Raw genomic sequence first — 22,990 nt, 5'->3', positions numbered from 1 at the left:
AATAAATATGATAAATATAATATTTACAGATAAATACGATATTTATAAATCGTCGGAATCAATTCTCAAATATTTAAATAAATATAATAAATATAATAATTACCAATAAATATGATATTTTTTTAATCTCTGGAACCAGTCACCGGATTTTTAAATGAATATGATAATTACGGTATTTATTGGTCATTAGAAATGATCGCTGACGATGTTCAGCAGAAACGACTGTCAGTCACGAGAGCCGGTCATGGTAGACTTAACTAGAGGAGGAAGGAGAGAGAAGTGGAAAGAAGGGTTAGGGGTATTTTGGGATTTTACTAGTCATCAGAAATGATCATCAAAAAATGATCACCGGTGATGTTCAGCAGAAACGGCTGCGGGTCACCGAAACTAGTCATGATGGATTTAAGGAGGAAGGAGATAGAAGTGGAAAGAAAAGTCAAGGTATTTTGAGATTTTTATTAATATTTAAAACTTTAAATATTAAATTATATTATAATTTACTTATTTTAAAAGATATTCTATAATTTACTAAACATCCTACTAAATATCTATTTTGCGTGCTCGTAACTCCTTTCCATTTGACAAACATTGCTTTTAAGCCCTTTTCATTTGAAATTCAGAACGTTAGGCAGCCCAGTAGCTAGTGTCATAAATGGACCGGGCTTACTCTCTTTCTCACTCGACATTGTCCAGCCTAGACAAGAATAGGGTCTAATCTTCAGGTCCAGTACCTAGTTTCGTAAATGGACCAGGCTTACTCTCTATCTCACTCAACATTCTCCACCCTAGACAAGAATAGGGTCTCACCTTCAGGCCCATATCTTCTCTTTTAGCAAACTTGGTAGCCTATATCATTTAGATTAGTTATGAATCTAAATTTTTACCCCTTACCTTTAATATAATACTTTTTCAACTAATATAATTTGACAAAAAAAATATTGATTAAGAATAAAAGTAAAAATCTAGACCCATATACTCTAAGGTCTGTTTGGTAAGAGGAATGAAAGGGCGTAACGATGGATTGGGTTGGAGGGAGAGGGAGTGTGAAAGAATGGAAGAATCGTTAGTTCTCTCAAAGTTATTTAGCATGATAAAAAGAAAAGTGGATAACTTTCCATTTCATTGTTTAGTATTAGATGGAAATGAGGATGGACGGATTTAGTTTTACTGATATAATTACCATACTAACCTTTTGTTAAAACTGTATTTGTATGATTTGTTCCGTTAATATATTACACAAATTTTGTTGTTTTGTTATATATGATTACTCTATTATTTACTCATTACTGAGTATCATTATTTTAATCGAAAAATATTGATCGATCGTTATAATAAATTAGATAGTTTATTAAAAAAATTATGATAATTAATGAAATTTATTCTTATCACAAATTAAATAGTTTATTAAAAAAATTATGATAATTAATGAAATTTATTCTTATCACGTTACATTATTACATTTTCATATTTAATAGTTGTGAATTATGAAAAGGTATTCATTAAATACTCGTGCGTGTGTATATATATGTGTGTGTGTGTTAACACATAACAAGAAACACGTAACTATATATAAACACGTAACTTTTGTATATTATGTACCTATGAGTTAAGTAGCTGGGCGAAAACTAAAAAGGAAAAAGAAAATACAAAAAATCAAATGGTGCATTAAAGTTGTAAAACAAAAAAAGCAAATAACGGCTATTCTTTCATTAATTTAATATAACAGATAAGTTAAAAGGTAAGAAATATGAGTATAATTGTAATTTCATGATGGAGTTAAGAGTCCCTCTTTCCCAATCCATCTATTTGTGGGAGGATCGTAAATTATCATATATTATGGTCATATCAATTCTGAAAAATGGATAATATAATTACAAGTTCTTTTCCCACCCCTCCCTCCACCTCTGAATCACAAAATGATCATAAGAAACTGTAGAGCTATATTTAGATCTTTTTTTGAATATGTATAGATTATTTCTGGTTAATCTCATAAATGGACATTGAGGTTTATCCATAACTCTTTTTTATCATTGGTTTTTAAAACGTTCCGTAGTTGATCTATGAGGTTTTACTTTGTTTCAGTTTTAATTCTTTTATTATCTAGGTGTTAAATATTTGACAGAATCTATAAAAAATTAAGAATTAAAATTAAAAACATTTAATGTTTAGGGACTGAATGAATACAAAAAATAAAAGATTTCCATAAATACTATCTAAATTATAGCTCTTTCTAATTTTGGTCCCTAACTTACTTAGATTATGTCAAATATTTAACACATAACTAACAAAAAGACCGAAACTGAAACAAGTAAAATCTCAAAAAATAAATGAGAGACTTTTAAAAATTAAAGATCAAAATACGATTAGAGATAAACCTCAAGAACAATTTGTAAGATTAACCTAAATATTTTCATTCATAGGAGTATGCTACAAGTAGAGCCTACCTTCCATTTGCTCACCACTCTCACCTCAGCATGTTGTCCTCAGTCCTTACCATGTTAGCATGTCAACATATTTTAGAGACATTTGCTTTTTCATAAATATGCTCTTCTTCTAAAAATTAAAGATCATAAATATACTTTTCTTCTAAAGCCTAACTTGCTTTTTTTATTTTTTGTTGGCGGTGGCATTTTGGTAAAAAGATCTCGGCTGATCCATTTATATGTGCCGTACCTAAGCTAATCAAGTTAAATATGAGTGATTTGTGTTTTTGCCCTATAGCTTCCTACCTTTATATGTGCCGTATAAAATTAATTTGATACCTGTGTTATAGTAAAACATATTCTTAATATTATGTGTTTTTAATAATATTAAATTGGTACTCTCATGTTTATAAAAACATCCTTTTTAGTATCTTAAAGCTATTTTTAGGATATAGAATGTCCTTATTGCCCTTCCTTTTAATTATATACAGAAACCAATTATTTAAAAAACAATTCTAAAAACATTTAAAAAAACTAATTTTAAACATAATCAAATCTATAGGATAAACCACAATTTCCAATTATAAAAAAAAAAAAAAAAAAAAAAAAACCAAATTAAAAAAAACCTAAAAAAAAAACCACAATTCAAAAAAAAAAAAAAAAAAAAAAAAAAAAAAAAAAAAAAAAACCACAATTTCCAATCCCCCCATCAACAAACGTGGAATTGGATTGTGAGATCCACAAAGAAATGGGTTGCTAAACGCGGCAGAGATGGGAACGTGGGGAGATGGGCTCATCAGATCTGGGCACTGGGGAGTTGGGCTTAACCGGATCTACGCTTGGTCAAATTGGGCCTGCGTTGTTTTGCTATTGGGAAATCTTTTAATAAATACCGCCGCTAGGTCAAAATTTTTATTCTTTATTTATAATTTTTTTAATTAAATAATTATACTAATAAAATAATATTTATTAAGAGCAAGAGATAAAGGTCTACCATTTTTTCCTTTGCGCTATTCCATTGTGTATTTCTTCCATTATGGTGTTGGATTGCTTTCGGCTCATTGAAGCTCTTAATGGGTCTATTTCCTTAAAAAATAAATAAAAGATCTCCATCTGGATTTGGCTTTATAATCTGACAATTATTTCATAACTGTGTTTGCATTAGAAGAGAATATGATGAAGAAAGAGTAAGAATTTAGATCTCCTTTTGGTTTCAATCTAGGTTTGATTTGAGTGTCTAGGTTGTTCTTTTGCATTTTTGAGTTCGGTATTCTTGAGTGAAGATCTTGAGTTGAATTTGAGTTATAACTTGAGTTGAAGTTGTAACTTGAGTTTGCGTTTGGTTGTGTACATTTGAGTTATGGTTTGAGATAAGAATCTTTTTGAGTTTGTGTTTTAGTGAGTCAAAACTTGAATTTGTATTTAGATAGTATTTTAATAAAAACTTAATGGTGATGACAAATTTTAATAGGGTATATGGGTGGGATTTTATTCATCTTTTCGTTGTCAACGCATAGAAAAAAAATCATCTCAATCAGAACTAAAACGAAAAAGTTATATCATTTTTAAGAATAGAAAAAATATTATTCATTAATTTAAGTTCGAGTTTCTGAACTTGAGTTGAAGGGGAAACTTGAACTCGAGTTTTAGTCATAAACTCGATTTCAAACTAGAGTTCAAACTTAAAATAATGTGAACTTGAATAAAGTTGTAATTCGAATTGTCTTTTTTTGAGTTTTTATAGCTGCCGAATAGCCCTTATTTTGATTGTAAGCATATGCTGATTTGGGTTTGATGTCTTGTTTTGATCTACGTTTTTTTATCTTTCATCTTTTTCATTGGATCATTTTTTTTTTTTTGCTTTGATTCATTAGAGATTGTTTCGTAGAAATTGCAGTTGAATCTTGTTTCAATTTCAATTGTTTTTCGGGTTTGCAGTTGCTCTGATTCATTATGGAAATTGCAGGTGTTCTTCCTTTTAGTTTGTATGCTTTTAAATATTTGCAATACGTTTTTTCTTTAACTTAATTTTAGAGTAAATTAACCAAAAGGCATAAAAGACATTTTATGTCCAAAAAAAGAGCTGAGAGTACCAATTTTTTTTTTCTAAAATATCGAGATACTATTTTAATATTACAAAAAATATAAAATACTAAGAGTATATTTTATAATAACACAGAGTAACAAATTGATTTTATTTTATTTTTATTTTAATAATATTTTTCTCATCTGTTTGTATTTTCTTTTTACGACGACTGCCTATATCTTATCTAATTTTATTAAAAGAAACGTGTTTCATGATCGTCACCCTGTACATGATTTCGTAGAAGATTGATCATATATATTTATGGATTAATTATTCCAAAGTAATCAACCATAGCATTTTCCTTTTGTTGTAGACGACATATTCTAACAGCTGTCTTTTAAAGTATTGATAGGTACAAATTAGAAATGAATTTACTTAATAATTTAGGTTGCACCGATGATTTAAAGTATTCAATTAATGATAGTTTTCATGAATTATTATAAGTCACAAAAGTTAGGAATATTCCGAGAAAGAAATTGAAATGACCAACTTTGGAACTTTCTGTTTATTTGTCAGCCAGATATATGGAGTCCTACTCCTACTTTAAAAGCAAATTATATTCGACTTACGAAGTTAGGTTTATTAGGAAAATACACAATCTTAAGATTGATAACATAATCCTAAAATACTCCAAACTTTTAACATGGAAAATGAATCCAACTCAGAATAGAAAGCCTCCGTTGTTCGGTAACCTCAGTGCACATATTTTTCAAAATAATTAGGATTATTCTCATTAGTGTTCCTGAATTTTAGAGTCATTTTCAGTTTGTCTCTTAAACTTTAAAAACTTTTACTTCGTCTTCTGAACTTTAAATTATTCTCACTTAACCCCATTTTGTTGTAATTTATGTTAAAATCAGACAGAAAAAGAGAGAATTAAGAGTAGTAATGTGGTTTTCATATGTTTCTTTTTAACATAAATTTAAAAGAAAGATCACGTGATTACGTTATTCTCTTTTTTTTATCTCTATTTTTAACAAAAATTGCTATAAAAGAGGTTAAGTAAAAATAATTTAAAATTTAGAGAACAAAATAAGAGTTTTAAAATTTTAAAAATGAAATAAGAATAATCTTAAAGTTTAAGGGATATAAGTAATAATAATCTAATAAATTAACGAAAAGGCAGTGGTCAGTGTTCTCATTAATTTCTGGGTATATGATACGTTTGGTATATAATATCTCCTTAAGTTGGCACCACAGATCACATCATTTGCGTATAAGTCAAAAATGGTAGGTTGACGTTTTGATTCCCCCCACCCTACTGAAATTTTCTAATTACAATTTAAGCAAAAAAAAAAAAAAAAAAAAAAAAAAAGTCTTCTAATTACAAAATTTATGCATGTATATTTTGAGAAAATCCAAAAGTATTCCCTTAATTTTACTTAAATACAACTTTTACTCTTAAGTGTTTTAAACCTAAAAAATATCACCAATGTTTTTCAAACCAGAAAAATAAATATCCCTTCTTGAGTTTTGGATTTTGAAAAATTCAAGGGCAAAAGTTATATTTTAGTAAAACCGAGAGGATACTTTTTGAGTTTTCTCTATACTTTTAAAAAATAAATCAATTATATCCCAATTTTTACTTTTAAGAGGGTAATAATTAGCATCAGAGGTTTCTAAACTCTTTAATAGGTGAAAGATTTGTTCTTTTTTTTTAATTTTGATAAATCACCTCCAAAATCTTTAAATAAGAGCAATTAAGTCCTTTCTATTTATTCTCATTATTTTTATATCTCACGTGCAATGCACATGACCTCATTAAAGGACATTTTAGTAAGTACATATGATAAGTTTTAATAAAAATCAAAATAAAAAAAATAATAGAAAAAAACAACTCACGTCCATAAAAAAACTATTAGATCAGATTAAAAAAAAAAAAAACCTGAACTAATTTCAAGCGCAATTTAAACTCATAAGTTTGGAATCAAAACCATCCATCAGACGTCAAACTTAAAACAATAGAGAAAGAAAAACTCCAACAATCAAACGTCGGAGACTCAGACCGCTGAACTCGACAGAGGAACCACCATGATTGTTTGTCTTCGGAACTAATCGACTTATGGGTCATCAAAATATCTAAATTTGAAGCACACCCAGACCGATTAATCAAACCCCAAATCTCCTCAAACTAGACTTGGATTTATATATCCATCGAGAAAACTGTAATTTCTAAAGCCTTTCATAGTTAAAAATACAAAAACAAACATAAATCAAAATGAATTTTTCAATACTCAGATCGCTGACTTTGATGAAGGAAATTCCAAAATTACAAATTCTTAGGGTGTATTTTTTTTTTTTTGCACCAAACTCAAAAAAAGTTTAGACTCAGGGCCCGTTTAGCTCGCTGATTCGAGTTGAGATGTGACTTTATGTGAGAATATTTTACTATAACAAAAAAGTTTGTGACTGTTTCTGAGAGCTTTCTACTATAACAAAACTTGAATTCTAAACTCGAATCAGTTAAATGAATGAGGCCTCAAGTTACAACTTTACTCAAATTCATGTTATTTTGTTAAATTTGAGTTTTAACTTGAGTTTGTGGCTAAAACAGTTCAAGCTCTCCCTTCAACTCAAGTTAATAAACAATATTTTCTTAATTTTTAAAAACATCATAACTTTTTCGTTTTAATTCCGATTGAGATGATTCTTTTTTCTATGCATTCACAACGAAGAGACAAAGAAAATCTCACCCATATACCCTATTAAAATTTTTCATTACCATTGAGTTTTTATTAAAATACTATTTAAATACAAACTTAAGTTTTGACCAATCCAAATACAAAATTAAATAGATTTTTAATTCAAACCATAACTCAAATATGCTCATCCAAACACAAACGCCTTGTTCACTTCGCGGATTCAAATTTTCAATTCGAGCTAAGATTTGATATTTTCTGATAGCTTTTCACTGTAGCAGAAAAAGTTAGATGTGATATTTTCTGAGAGCTTTTTACTGTAGAAACCTAAAACTGAAAATTCGAATCGGTGAAATGAACGAGGCCAAGTCTAATCAAATTAGATTCTCAATTGAGCTCATACTCAAATATACCTTAACACAAATTAAAATCTGAACTTAAATCATCTTAACTTAAAAAAGTGTAAAAGAATAAGCCCAAAAGCCCTAATTACACTTGATGGTGGCTGTCAAACATAAGAGTTTTTATTTTATTTTTTATTTTTATTTTTTGTGCGCTTGAAGACTTTGGGTTGTTTAGATGGGGGATTTTATATACACCTATGGAGATGTGTCAGATGACGTTGTTGAAGAAAGATGCTTTTCATGTTTTGGGTTTTTTCTGTTTTTTCCTTTGTTTTTTTTTTTTTTTCTTTTTTTAGCGTGGGTTATTGGGATCTCATTACATGAGTAAACTTGGGGTATTTAAGTCTTTTTGAATGAAAAGAACACCGTGTGATGAGTCACGTGACCTATTTTGTCAAAAAATTAACAGAAAGAAAAGGAAAGGAATTAATTGCTCTTATTTAAAGAGTTTGGGGTGATTTATCAAAATTTAAAAATATAGAGATTAAACTGTCACTTATTAAAGAGTTTAGAGACCTCTAATACTAATTACTCCTTTTAAGAATATTCATATTTAAATTTAAAACACCGACTGTACTATTATATATACATAGTGTATAAGTTTTAAATGGTTACGTTTTTAATCAGTAGTTACGAATCAAATTATGAAAAAAATACATACCTTATTTTCAATTGATGATGTGGTAGTTATATGACTTGCTATAGTAGGTTAAGCAACTTGTTTGTCTTGAGCATCAATTAAAAAAGATTTCTTTTTTCAAATATTGAAAAAAAAAAAACCTTCTTAATCAATCTTTCATTTGTTTTTGCTGGATTTTCTTTGTTTGCTAAGAAAGTGTCGGATGTGAAAATGGAAGATGTGCTTTGCAGTTTTCCCCTGATGTGTAAAACGCCTTTTTTTTTTTAATGAGTGTGGAAGATGATTCGATGATGTTGTGTTTAAATGCTTTAGGGAGCAATTTTTTCTCTTAAAACCCAGAAGCAATACGATTGTGTGTGGAAAAGGATTGGGTGAAAAAGGATTGATTGAGCCGCCAAATGAAAAACAAACCAAAAAATAAAAAAAACAACACGAGGTTCAGCTTTTAGACCACGAATGCTTTTGCCTTATTTTATCTTATTTTATTTTGGCTTTGCTAATTTTGTGGTGCAAACAGACGAGAGTTTTTAGGCCCCGTTCATTTTGTTGATTCGAGTTTAGAATTCGAGTTTTGTTACAGTAAAAAGCTCTCACAAACAGTCACATCTAACTTTTTTGCTACAGTAAAAAACTCTCACATAAAATCACATCTCAACTCGAATTAAAAACTCGAATCAGCGAACTAAACAGGCCCCTCTTTTAGATCCATTTTTCATCAACCCATATTGAGTGAATCTCAATGGCATCCGATCTTAAAAATAGCAGTCATGATTGGGTTTTTTGAAGACAAAGCACTCGTGGTATATGAAGAGCCTGATTATTTCACAATCGAGGCCAAGAGGAGTATGTTCAATATCATGATCACGTTCTGGACGTCAACAATGAATGGACTAATCTAATGAATTATTTGGGCATTGATAAAGAACGGGATGACGTGGAAGAGTCGAACTTGAAAAGACATAATTATGAAGAGTTTTTTCAAAAGAAATAATAAATTGAAAAAAAAAAAAATGAATCAACAATCGGAATAAGATTTTAGAACTAAATAATTAATTTTAATTTTAAACTTATTTAAATAAAAAATTATTTAAATATCATGTCAGTAGGTCAACAACAGGTCACCCATTCAAAATAGATTATAATAAGATTTTCAAGTTTAATGCTCATTAATTGTCATAATCTTTTTTTAATCAATTATATTATTTATTACAACCGTCAGATTAATATCTCACGGTTAAAACAATAACATCCACCGATGAATAAATGTTAGAGTAACTATTAAAACTATACCTATATACACATATATATTTAGAAATTATCTTAAGTTTGGTAATTGGACCAGTCCCACAAATGTAATTTTTTTTCCATTTTTATGTAACATCATTCGTTAAGGAGTGTTACAATCAGTTTCTTTAAGTGTAATATTAAAACAATATAATCTAACACTTGTACCATTAAATGTTACACTTAAATAAATTGAATATTACACACAAATACAAACGATACGATACGAGAATACAAAAAAGCAAAAAAAATTATTTATACCAAACTGATCCGGATACAAGACTTAAAGACTTTGCCTATATATATTTTGAGACTCTAAAATTTAAAGATGAATTAAACTACATTATAAGTTTATTTCATTTGAAATCCGAAGAAAAAAGTACTAAATAAAAGTAATACAGAGAGATATATAAAATTTTCTAAGTTTAATATAAAAATTTTATTTCATTCTTGCACTCCTGAAAAAAATTCTCACTCCCCATATGAATAGTATATTTTCTAAGTAGTATAGATGTCCGAAAAGTACGTACGCCAAATTATGAAGAACTAATTACAGCAGCATTAGTATTGGCCATTGGATACCTGACTGAAAATTTAATATGACAACATTAAAATGTCCAAGCTTATAGAGAAATTAAGGAAATGAAAGAACTCAAGGCCACAACAAATTATTAATGCACGCATCAAAGTCTAGTTGGGGTTGGCGTTAATCCAAATATTACATCATATATAGAGATGGCAACAAGGTGGGGTGAGCGGTATATTTCCCTCACTCTTATACCCTACACTTATTTATTCTTCATATTTGACTAACTTAACACAAGTTCGGGTCAGCGAATCCCCACTAAAGAATTATCCCCATATTTACTAGTTAAAAATTAAAAAAATCTTGCACATAAAAAAAAAAAAAAAAAAAAAAAAAAAAAAAAAAAAAAATTCCATTAAATCAATTAGAAAATTTAGCAACATAACTATTAATATCTCATGAAAATAAATCTAAAACTTAAACTATATACCAAGTCTAACAATAAAAAAACCACCAATTAAGTCTCAAAACTAAATCCACACTCAAAGAATACAAAACTAAAGTCCTAAAGTTCAATCCAAAAAGTAAAAAACAAACCCAAGAGTTAAAAAGACTAAGGCTCGTTCATTTTATCGATTTGAGTTTTGCTACAGTAAAAAGCTCTAAAAAACAGTCACATCTGACTTTTTTACTGCAGTAAAAAGCTTTCACATAAAATTACATCTCAACTCGAATTAAAAACTCGAATTAACAAACTAAACGGGCCCTAAAAACATCACTATTCTTATATCTGTGTATGTTTGTAGTAGTATACGTAATGGGGATGGGGTGGGGTAAACTCCCCTGCCCCCTCCCCGAATCGAGGGCTAATTTTTACCCCGTATTAATCTCCACTCTATATAATATCCCCCATTCTTTTTATTAGGGACAAGATACTTATAGATAAAAATGACATCCCTAATTATAAAAGTTAATCCAACCTTAGGCTATGTTTGGTAACTTGTATTGTATTATATAAGGTGTATTGTATTATGTTGTATTGTCATAATACAATACGGTGTTTGGTGTCATGACGTATTGTATATGAAAATGAAAAATTTTGGGGTCAAAATATAATTTTTTAAAATTTTTAAGGTCAAAATATAATTTTATAAAAGTTGTGGGGTCAAAATATATAATTTTTAAAAGTTTTAGAGTAAAAAATGTAATTTTATAAAAATTTTGAGCTCAAAATGTAATTTTGTAAAACTTGAGGGGTCAAAATGTAATTTTAAGAAATATAAATTTGCATTGTGCCCCTCAATCTTTAAACAATTATAGGCTCCGATGTGACTCTATGTTGGCTCGACCCTAACTCCTAGTCGTGCCCGTACCCAACCCTGATGTGCATCATAGATCTGCTATTAAATAATACAATAGAATACCCCAAAAATGAGTTGTTTTTAATAACGCAACATAGACCGCATTAATTTACTATCCATATTAGCTTATCCAATATGATGGTCACACCAATCATTATATTATTGTATTATTATTAGTTAAACTCCATGTGCTTTGGATGTGAGGAGTAATTCGTGTGTTAAGTTTTGGTTCGCCTAGAATTTTTTTATAAACTGTGGTGCTGATGTCCCCTCTTTGTAGGGTTTGGTAATTTGGCCCTCCGGAGCTCGCAAGTTTATCTCGATGGGAGGGGTTTCTTTAATTAGAGCCTTAAGTGTGCTCGTTGTTAATGTGCCGAGATTTTTTTTCTGTTTTTGGACTTCAGGCGTGCGTCTGTCACTCTGATGGGCCATTAGCAATGCACCATGTCAATTTGTTTTTTTAGTTTTTGTTTAAATGCAATTTCCCTGTCAAAAAAAAAATAATGATAGGGGCATATTTGATATTTCACATCTCAAAAAACTATTTTGGGGCAAAAAAAACTATTTTTTAAAAAATATCAAAATACTTACATAAAATTATTAAAAATACAGAACACTAAATGCACATTTTAATATAATATAAGTACCAAAATGAAAATTTTCCATTAATATATTTGTTTATTGTGTACACGTACTTATCTGATAAGAGATCTTTATGCTAATGGCTAGTCACGGCAATAAAAACGTTTCCAAAAGCGACCAAAAAAAGAAAAGAAAAGAATAAGGTTGTTATGTTATCTATGGCGTTGAGTGCGTTTGGTTCAAGGATTCGTGCCATGACACTACAACAAAAAAGGCCATTTGCGACGACATTTTTTGCGACGACATTTGTTGTCACAAATAATACAATATTTGCGACGACATTTCGTCGCAATTACTCCCCATTAAATAAAATAACCATGTCGTCGCAAATAATTTTAGAGCGCAATTTTCAATGGCGCGGATTTTTACCGCCAAGGTAATCTATTTTTTGTGATGGCAAGTCGTCGCAAATAATAATATATTTGCGACGACAAATTTCGTCACAAATAATTTTATGCTATTTGCGACGACATTTGCTCTTAGTCGTCGCAAATAATCTTTTTAAGATTTCACCCAAAACTAAACACGGGAAAAATGATTATTTGCGACGACATTTGTCGTCGCAAATAATTTTATGTTATTTGCGGCGATATTTTCTCTTTGTCGTCGCAAATAATATTTTTAAGATTTCACCAAAAACTAAACGCGGGGAAAAATGATTATTTGTGACGACAATGTCGTCACAAATAAGTATGTTGTAATATACCCTATCTTCTTCCTCTTCATTTTCCCCCGATGCTTTCTCTCTCTCTCCTGCTAAGTCTCTCTCTCTGCCTCTTATTCCCCTCGCCGCCGCCCGTCGACTGGCCCTCTTCTCTCTCTCTTCCCTTCTCTCTCTCTCTCTCTCTCTCTTCCCTTCTCTCTTTTTCCCCTCTCCGGCCGCCGCTCCCACCGCCCTGCCCCCGCAACTCCTCTCTCCTTTCTCTCTCTCTTCCCTTCTCTCCCTTTCTTCCCTTCTCTCCCTCTCTTCCCTTCTCTCTCTCTCTTTCCTTGCTCGCCGCCGCCGCCGCTAGCCGGATTCCGCCGCCGTCCCACTGAATCGCCCGTTGCCGCCTCACCGTTCGATGTTTACCGGTATGTTTTACACACTCCGGTAACTTTTTTATTATTTTTATGTGTTTTGTTGAGTTGTTTGTAAAGTGTTTGTAAAAATGTCTAAATGAGGTTTCTAAACATGTACTATGAGGCTATGTAAATGTTAGTTTTTGACGTTAATTTAGAGTTATTTTTGAACTAGTGGTTAATTTATTAATTTACATTATTTGTTAACATAATTAGATTTAATGTCGAGGAATGAAATTTTTTTTTTTTGTATTTAAATATGTTAACTCTAGATGTTAATAAAATGTTAATTTCAGTCACGTGAAATTATATTTGATGTAGGCGTTTGATTTTTCACCTTCATCGCTGTTTGCCCGGTTCCTCCGACGTAATCCCGCTATTTTTAGCCCCCGTTTAGTGGGTTTGAACTTTGTAAGTTTTTTTATATTTATTGTACTTTTAGTTTAAAATTATTGTAGTTTTTGGTTGTATGAATTCGGGATTATGATTTTGATATTTGAATTATGATTTTCTTATATTGTTGAAATTTAGTATATGTTTGTGATTCTTATTCTGGGTGGCACATCTTGCAGCTATGGTGTGCCGAAATCTTCTGAAGTTATTTTTCTACAAGTTTAGATTTTTGGATCATAAGAAAAATAAGCTGTTATGTTACTGAAATTTAGTTAGAAAACAAGAATTTTAATAAGTTCATTAACAAACTTTAATGAATAAAATTTAATTGTGTTAATAAAGAGTAAAATTAAAATTAATTAAACACATTAATAAATTGTTATGTCTGTTGTTGTGTATAGTTGAAATGCCAATTGACAAAAGTTAGATTTATTTGAGGAACCAATTGCAGCCCAACATCCAATTACCTACGATTGATCATCCAGAACCAGTTGAGCTAGACGCTCCTCTGCCTCTTTCAGATGATGACGGTCCTGATGATGATTCAGATGCTGGCGATGCTACAAACTTAGACGATTAGTTCTGTTATATGTACTTTTTATTTTTCACTTTATTTAGACTTTTATATTTTTTTGAATATTATGTATGCACTTCATGTAGTATTCATAATATATTTTATAAATTTATTTAGATTTACTATTTTTAATATTAATTTATATTTCACTTTTAATGTATCTTAATAAATTCTATTCAGTATGTAACATAATAATGTTTAATTAAAAATATTAAAAATTAATTAATTACCATTTTTTAAAAATTATAAAAAAAAATTAATTTCAGTTTTTTGCGATGACTTTTTTAGACTTGTCGTTGCAAAAAAATAAGATTATTTGCGACGACAATTTGAAATGTCGTCGCAAAAAATGGATCATATCACAAGAAATTTAGAACGACGTATTAGCGACGATTGTCGTCGCAAATACATTTGCGACGACACTATGTCGTTGCAAAAAACGTTTTTGCGACGAATTATTTGCGCCGACAAATTTACGACGATACGTCGTCGCAAAAAACCTTAGTTGCGACGACATGGTTCGAATCATAGTTCGTGGCTCGCAACATTATTTTCTCTCACAAAAAATACACGTAAATCGAGAATAATTCTGAATCATGATTCTGAATCTATCAACCAAACGTCCATGATCAATCTGTACTTCATGAAGCAAAAATAAAGAGCGGGATCGACTGTTGCCAAGAGTATCTGAAATTTTAAGAGATAAAAATACAGATAGCAAGATATACCAACTCTACGCCATTTTTTATTTTTATTATTTTTAAGAAGCAGTCAACAATGACAATAACTTAACAACAACAGCAATAATTATAATAATAGTATAATATAATGATGATTATATATAGGGATATAATAATAGTAATAACATAATGGTAACTATTATTATTATAATCATTATTATTTTTTCGGAACTTTTGTTTTGAACTTATTACAATTTTAACTGAGCTGTATATAATTAAAAAGATTACAAAAAGAAAGATTGTAGGAACATCACTAGTGCTAAATACTATTATTAAGAAAAGTAGACTCCACTTTTAATTTTCATATTACAAAATTCATCTTTTATTAGTGAGTAGTACTAAACATTATCAATGCCCTACAATATTTCTCTTACAAAAAGAGATGAGGGACAAAGAAAGCAAAAGATTCGGTTCAATTAGATAGGATAACTTGAGATATTTTATGTAAATTATATGCTCTTATATATATATATATATATAATGGTTGGTTACATTGCTGTGATCTAGTCGTTCTCTTATGCCACTGTACGTATCTAGATACATCAAGTACCACATTGAAAGGCTCCAATTTGTTTTTGCATTATTGCATACCATAATTATATAAAAAAAGAAAAGGAAAATTTCATACGGGTAATCCATGTTTTAGTGTAATCGTTTTTTAATATCTTATATTTTTGATAATTTTGATAGGTAGTATGACGTTTTAAAAAATTATTTTTTAGTACTTTGAGGTCCTTTTTTAGAATGTAAAACATCTTATACACTTCCCATTAATTAAACAAAAACCAACAATTTAAAAAAAAATTCTGAAAATAGTTTTAAACATCTTTAAATATATTTAAAAAATAAGAAAATAGAATATATTTTTCTCCAGCATAACTTAGTTTTAAACATTTTTAAATATATTAATTTATTCCTGTTTAATTAATGAGGGTATAAATAACATTTTACATCCCAAAAAACGGCTTCATAGTATTAAAAAATTATTTCTTAAAACGTTAGGGTACCACTTTAAAATTATCTAAAACATAAGGGTATTAGTTTAAAATTATAAAAAACATAAGGTATTAAAAAATAATTACGTTAAAATACAAAATATCAATATAAAATTTTCTCAAAAAGAAAAGAACTTTTACCATATAATCAATAAGCAATAAATGAAAAAAAAAAATCCTCGATTTATTTTGTGTGTGTGTGTGTGTGTGATTTTTTTTTTTTTTTTACGTTGTGGATAGCTCATGCATCCTGGTCACGTGGAATAGTAATTATCCAAACATATTTATAACTAATGAATGTGCATTATTCAATTATCCAAACATATTTATAACGACTACTGAATGTGCAATATTCAATTATCCAAACGTATTTTGTCTTCTAGTGGTCTTATGAAGGGCCACATTGTATTATTCAACTTTGAATAGCAATATATGATCCTTTCATGAAAAGCAAGTACACTATACTTAAAATCTCACAGTCATGTACCAATCTCTCATAACATTAATTAAGATGAGTCATGGTGTTAATTGATGTTGGAGATACCAACTCCAATTTCAATTTTTTGTTTATCAATTAAATTTGAGTGTCAGTTATTATTTTTTATTAGTAAATGTAATATCTTAACGTTAATTAATACGACAATATTTTATACACTAACCAATATAAAAATTACAGCTTACATTAGAATTGGAATTAGAATTGGTGTTCTATTATCCAATTAAGATTATTGTTATTCTTTTCCCTTTTTTTTTCCTTTTAGTAATTGGACTGCTGTGTATTTTGGCCGTGTTCAACGTTGAAATTTCAAAGATGCCTAGGCAAGTGGCATATCAATCGGGCGATCTGCCAAATATACAGGCGGGATCTCTTGTCGCCCTTATCTAAAGCCAACAAAATAAGTACTTAATAAGAGTCTTTCCAAGTTGGTTCAGCTCGTGCTGTTATAAGTGCCGTTAAATATTCGACAATGACGGGATTAGACCCTCCAAAATAGGCAAATCACCGTTTCTCTATACACATATATATAAACCTATACGTATATTATAAATTATATAATATATATTCATACTTGGAGTTGTGTTGTTTTTTTTTCCTTTCAAAAAGATATGTTAGCTAACTTGAGCAAAAATCTTTCTTTGCCTTTCTATATATATATATATATATATCACGAGCGGATTGAGCTTTTAAAGCTATAGCTTTAATTTACCTGCCATATCTAATTATCTTATCCTCTCTTTGGCTATAAATATATGAACCAAAGAGAGCTTTCTCAAATATTAACGATATCGTAAGAGTCAAATAATAACCTCACTGAAAGCGGAGAATAGACATTTTTGAGTTCCAATGGAGATGAGTTTTGAGGAAGGCAAAGAAAAGCTCAACAAGTATGCATGTGCATGCTCAATAGTTGCCTCCATGATTTCCATCATATTTGGCTATGGTACGCTCTTTTATTTCTCAGCTCCGTACGATATATAACTTTTTGTGTTAATTCTCTTTATTTCCACTTTATGGGAAGATCTTCTTTCTTGTTGTTTGCATGTGTCCTAGTTCCCCTTGATGTGGCTTGTCATGAAAAAATATAAATTTTTATCTTTTGGCCACTTTCCTTTTGGCCTATCAATCTACATATCCAAACTTATATATATATATATATAGTTACAAATATGCAGAAGTTTATATTGTTACATTACAGAGAGTTTTGAACTCCTGAACTTTGCAATAAGACTTTATATTAAAATCAAAATAACGATAAAAATTTAACGATTGAACGCAAACCCATGTGTTTTGCATTTCAAATATGGAAAAATTAAATTGATATACCAACAGATGTTATTTTGAACTCCTGATGTTGCAATACTTTGTTTTAAAAATAATCTCTTCATACACATACACTACGGTGAATTCTACGTACTAATATGACTTTTTTTTTTTTTTTTTTTTTAATTACTAAGACACCGGTGTCATGAGCGGAGCCATGATATTCATAAAAGAAGACCTAAAAATCAACGACGTCCAAATCGCAGTCGTCGCCGGAATACTAAACCTCTTTGCCCTCGTCGGATCTCTCGCTGCAGGCCGAACGTCCGACCAAATCGGCCGCCGCTACACCATCGTGGTGGCCTCGATCATCTTCCTCTTCGGCGCTATCCTGATGGGCTACGGCCCCAACTACGCCGTCCTCCTCACCGGCCGATGCATAGCCGGTATCGGCGTCGGCTTCGCTCTCATGATCGCCCCCGTCTACTCCGCCGAAATCTCCTCCCCCTCCTCACGTGGCTTCCTCACCTCCTTACCGGAACTCTGCATCAGCCTCGGTATCCTACTCGGCTACGTCTCCAACTACTGCTTCGGAAAATTGGCTCTCAAAGTCGGGTGGCGAATGATGCTGGGAATCGCCGGACTTCCTTCCATCTTCCTCGCACTCGGGATCCTCAAAATGCCCGAATCTCCGAGGTGGTTGGTCATGCAAGGCCGTTTAGCAGAAGCCAAGGAAATCCTTTTCCAAGTTTGTAATTCCAAGGAAGAAGCCGAAATCCGTTTACTAGATATTAAACTTGCCGCCGGGATCGAAGAGAGCTGCAACGACGACGTTTTAGCCAAGGTCCCGACGAACAGCCACGGCAAAGGCGTTTGGAAAGAGTTGATCATACGGCCGACGCCAGCCGTCCGATGGATTCTAATTGCCGCCATCGGAATTCACTTCTTCGAGCATGCGACAGGGATTGAGGCTGTCGTTTTGTACAGTCCAAGGATTTTTAAGAAAGCCGGGATCACGAGCAAAGACAAGCTCCTGCTCGCCACGGTCGGAGTTGGGGTCACGAAAACGACATTCATTTTAGTTGCGACTTTTTGGCTCGATAGGATCGGAAGGAAACGTCTTTTGTTGACCAGCACGGGTGGGATGATTGTGGCTTTGACTGGGCTTGGGTTTTGTCTGACCATGGTGGAGCATTCCAAAGAAGAGCTTGTGTGGGCCTTGGGCCTTAGTATTGCCTCCGTGTACGTGTTCGTTGCTTTCTTTTCTATTGGGCTTGGGCCCATCACGTGGGTTTATAGTTCGGAGATCTTCCCGCTGAGGCTTAGGGCCCAAGGAATGAGTATTGGGGTTGCGGTGAATAGGGTCATGAATGCCACAGTTTCAATGACTTTTATTTCGATTTACAAGGCGATTACTATTGGAGGGACTTTCTTTATGTTCGCTGGAATAGCTGTTTTGGCTTGGGGATTCTTCTATTTCTTTTTGCCGGAGACAAAAGGACGAACTTTGGAGGAGATGGAGACGCTTTTCAGCAGAAATGGGAAGAAAAGTGGAAACGTAGACATAGAAATTCAGAGAAGGAATGGTTATGTACAACATTAAATAGTACAATTATTAGGGAAATGTTAATATGCCGTACGGGTTTGTGCTTTGAGCTTTGACATCAAATGTGTTTGTTGTTCGTGAGTGGCGTAAGTTCAACGGAGCAAGCAAACAAAGGCTCTTGCCCCAGGCCCCCCACCCCACTCAAACAAAGGCTCTTGCCCCAGGCCCCCCACCCCCCCCTCCAAAAAAAAAAAAAAAAAAAAAAAAAAAAAGGTATAAATTAACTTGTTATTAAAAATGCATGAATCTGAATTTTATCTCTTATTTTTTATTAATACACTTTTAACTAGTATACTTATTTAAGTAAAAAGATATTAATAAAAAAATAAGGAGTATTTCTTTTTGAGGAAGTTTCATTTAAAAAAAAAAAAAAAATAGAACCTTTTGCAGTAATAAAACGAAAACAAAAGTGCTGTAACTTTCTTAATTTATAAAAAAGGGAAAAGAAAAAGAGAGAAAAATCTGAATTTAGCCCCAATTGATCTTTTTCTGAACCTAACATATGCCCCCGAACAAATTAAACATGGTCTAGTAAGAGGATGTGTTTTATATTTACCGGGCCTTGCTAGTGCTCATTCTCAAAGCTAGTTAAAAGAAAAAATAGAAAATTTAGTCTTAAGAATATATATTTACTCTTGATAAATACTATTTTGTTAGTGTAATTATTTAACTAAAAATGTTATAAATCAAAAGAATCAAAAGTAAAAGGTAAAAATATTGACTCATGCACTTTCAAAGAGTCTTTGTCAAGATTACTCTAATTAAAAAGAAGAGGAGAACCAAACTACATATGGGACAATTATCGTTATGTTTGTTCGTGGTTCAAATCATTTTATTATAATGTTTTTTTTTCATATATGGTTTTTAAAAATTTAGTACATGTTATACTCTAGGGATGACAATAGGGCGGGGTGGGTGCGAAAGATGATTTCCCATCCCCATATCCCAGCTACCTTAAACTATCCCAATCCGCATTCTCATCCCCGATTAAGGAGGGGTGGGGTCAGAGTCATGGATTTCCCATTAGAAGAGTCTTTCCCATACGCCTCATTCCCTATTATATAAGATGATACACTTCAAAACTATAGCAACTTAAAATAAAAATATAGTAGAAATTCATTATAAATTTAGACCAAAATCAAAGGTTTCATGATAATAACCAAATTCTTAACATATTGCAAATTGAATACAAAAGTAATAATTAACATATAAGTAAAAAAAGTTTAAAAACATCAAAATATAAACATAAATTATCCTTTATTGTTTATTCCTAATAGCTTTAATTTTTATTGCATAATTACAGATTAATCAGATTAATATGGGGCCAGAGGCGTGGTGGAGAACACTTCCCTCATTCCCACCCCGTCATGAATCAAGGACTAAATTTTATCTCTATCTCCATTCCCAATAATTGTTCCTCATCTCTATTCCGTTTGGAGCGAGGCCGTCCCACGGAAAATTTATATATTGTGAGCACGCTCCTCATATGATTCTATTCTGAGCGTATATTTACAAAGTTGACTTACCCTCTTAGTACCACGATTAATGTTGCAAATAAAAAATAAATCAATATTTAATTTTACGTTTGGTTATATAGAGTCCCTCTTTCTGATTTTCTGAATTTCCTCTTAACATTTCTTCCATAAGCTTTCTGATATCAACGTTGCTTGCAAAGTTTTTTGTTTCGTTTTAGTTGGTAAGAGGCAGTTCTTCCACGCAATTCTTTCCCAAGAGTTCTTTTCCATTTCCAATATTTTTCCTTTTTTTTTTCTTTGGGCGGCGCATAGATGGATCACAGTTTAATTTTTTTTAGATTAAAACCATTTTAGTACTCTATTATAGCAAAACGTGATTTTGATATCACGTGTTTTTGACAATATTAAATCGGTATCTCGACATTTTTAAAAAATCTTCTTAGTACTTTGAAATTGATTTTTGAGATATAAAATCTTATTATCGTTTTTTTAATTAATCAAAATCTAATATATCTAGAAAAAATCATGAACTTTTTTATTTTGTTCTTTTCTTTTAAATATTTTAAGTTTATAAAATATTTTTAGATTTTTTAGAAAAATAGGGGATTTCTATTTGATTAATAATTAAGAAGGGTTATATGTCTCAAAAATTAGCTACCAGATACTAAGAATATATTTTTAAAAACGACAAGGTATCATTTTAATATTATCAAAAACACGGGATATTAAGAGCATGTTTTGTTATAATACAGAGAACTAAAATGATTTTATCCTTTTTTTTTTATGTCGTTTGGTGTGATGGTGCTTTGTTTGATTGTTTCTTATGTTATTCCTTCCATATTGTTTAAGAGAAGGAGATAATTCCAACTTTATCTTGTTTCTTAATTTGATTCAAATTCAGATACTAATTTAAAAGTCAAACTTTTCAAACTAAGTTAAAAATCAAATTATATAACTTGGATAACAAGTAACTTGATTTTCACTGGAAATTTTCCCCGTGGTACATGTCTCCCTGTGTTCCAGGGATGTAGACAGTGTGGTCTCACTTCAGTGTGCGTTTCAAAAGTATTTTATTTAAATAATTATATTATATAAAGTCATAAACTAATTTATAATTAATTTATTTTGAGTAATTTAATTTCGAATTCCATATTTCTAAATGAATATTAAATCACGTTAATTCATATTATCTAACAATAAATACAAGGATGATGTGGAACTCATAAATCTATAATTTCAAGCTCCAATTAAAGTAAATAACTTATTAAACTCTTTAATCAATTAATTAATTTTATTAATGGATAATTTCATATTAGTACATGTGTTTTAGCATAATTATTTTTTTAGTATCCTGTATTTTTAATAATTTTAAATTGGTACCCTAACATTGTAAGAAATCGTTTTTAATATCTTAAGGCCCTTTTTGACATGCAAAATCTCATTTTTACCCTTATTATTAATTAAATAGAAACCAATGATTTTTAAACATATTTTAAAAATATTGTAAATATTAAAAAAATAAAAAGTTTAAAAAAACCTTCCCTCTTGGACTCTCTCTCTTAACTGTTGAAACTAATCACGCTTATTTAGTGTTTAAGACATATTAGAGATAATAAATTCATGAGTAATCTGTCGAAACTCGCCGCTGGGGAGAGCTCGCAAAACGGGAGAAAGGGTTGCAAGAGGTGTTCTTTGAACTCCTCTCTCCAAAAGTTACCCCCATACACACATGCACATATGCCACATATATATAGACAACAATAAAAATATATATTATGTTGTCTTCAACAATTAGTTGTGTGGGCCTTGTTGAGCTATAACCAATATCAATTTGAGAAGGTATTTGGTCCAATAGGCTCATCAAATATTGTGTGATAGAGAGACTTTATAGGCCTCAAGTTAGACAATAAAATGAGTGTCCATCTCATTCTGAACCAGTATTTGACATACATACATAAATACACTTATAACAACAAAATTGTCTATAACATACTTTAGTTCATATTAAAGTGAATTATTATGATTACGAAAGTTCATATAAAAATATTCCAACATTAACGCAACCTCTCCCTCTTCTCTTCTCTCTCTCTCTCACAAACCCCTTGTCTCTCTCTTAAGATCGTTTCATTGTTAATTGGATTGATATGTATTAGTAACAATTTAATTAAAAATTTTGTAACTTTAATTAAATTTATTATTGATATATTGTGACTATTATTAATAAATATTATTCTCTCATATAAAACAGTTATATATAATATTTAAGGTCGCATAAATAATTACAGAATTTTTAATAATATTTTAAAGTATTCAATTATACACTCACATGAAATAATTGAAATTTCACTTTATTTTATTAATAATAAAATATCTAAATT

General features: G+C 30.6%; 1 protein-coding gene across 1 annotated transcript; it reads left to right on the top strand.

Annotated features, from left to right (window-relative positions):
• The first annotated feature begins 17,064 nt into the window (after positions 1 to 17,064).
• On the top strand, positions 17,065 to 19,194 carry LOC21397750 (probable polyol transporter 6). The gene is made up of 2 exons (XM_010096974.2): positions 17,065 to 17,211; positions 17,726 to 19,194. The coding sequence occupies exons 1-2, from the start codon at positions 17,115 to 17,117 to the stop codon at positions 19,132 to 19,134; spliced, it is 1,506 nt and encodes a 501-aa protein (XP_010095276.1). The 5' UTR covers positions 17,065 to 17,114; the 3' UTR covers positions 19,135 to 19,194.
• Positions 19,195 to 22,990: the final 3,796 nt, after the last annotated feature.

The sequence above is a fragment of the Morus notabilis genome, unplaced genomic scaffold (assembly GCF_000414095.1).
Source record: "Morus notabilis unplaced genomic scaffold, ASM41409v2 Scaffold11, whole genome shotgun sequence".
Classification (NCBI taxonomy): Eukaryota; Viridiplantae; Streptophyta; class Magnoliopsida; order Rosales; family Moraceae; genus Morus; species Morus notabilis.
This window is presented reverse-complemented; position numbering and strand designations above follow the sequence as displayed.

Excerpts from the sequence above, each read along its gene's own strand:
- LOC21397750 (XM_010096974.2), top strand. The coding sequence starts at position 17,115 with ATGGAGATGAGTTTTGAGGAAGGCAAAGAAAAGCTCAACAAGTATGCA. Across the intron at positions 17,212-17,725 it reads TTCCATCATATTTGGCTATG|ACACCGGTGTCATGAGCGGA; the intron begins GTACGCTCTTTT and ends TTAATTACTAAG.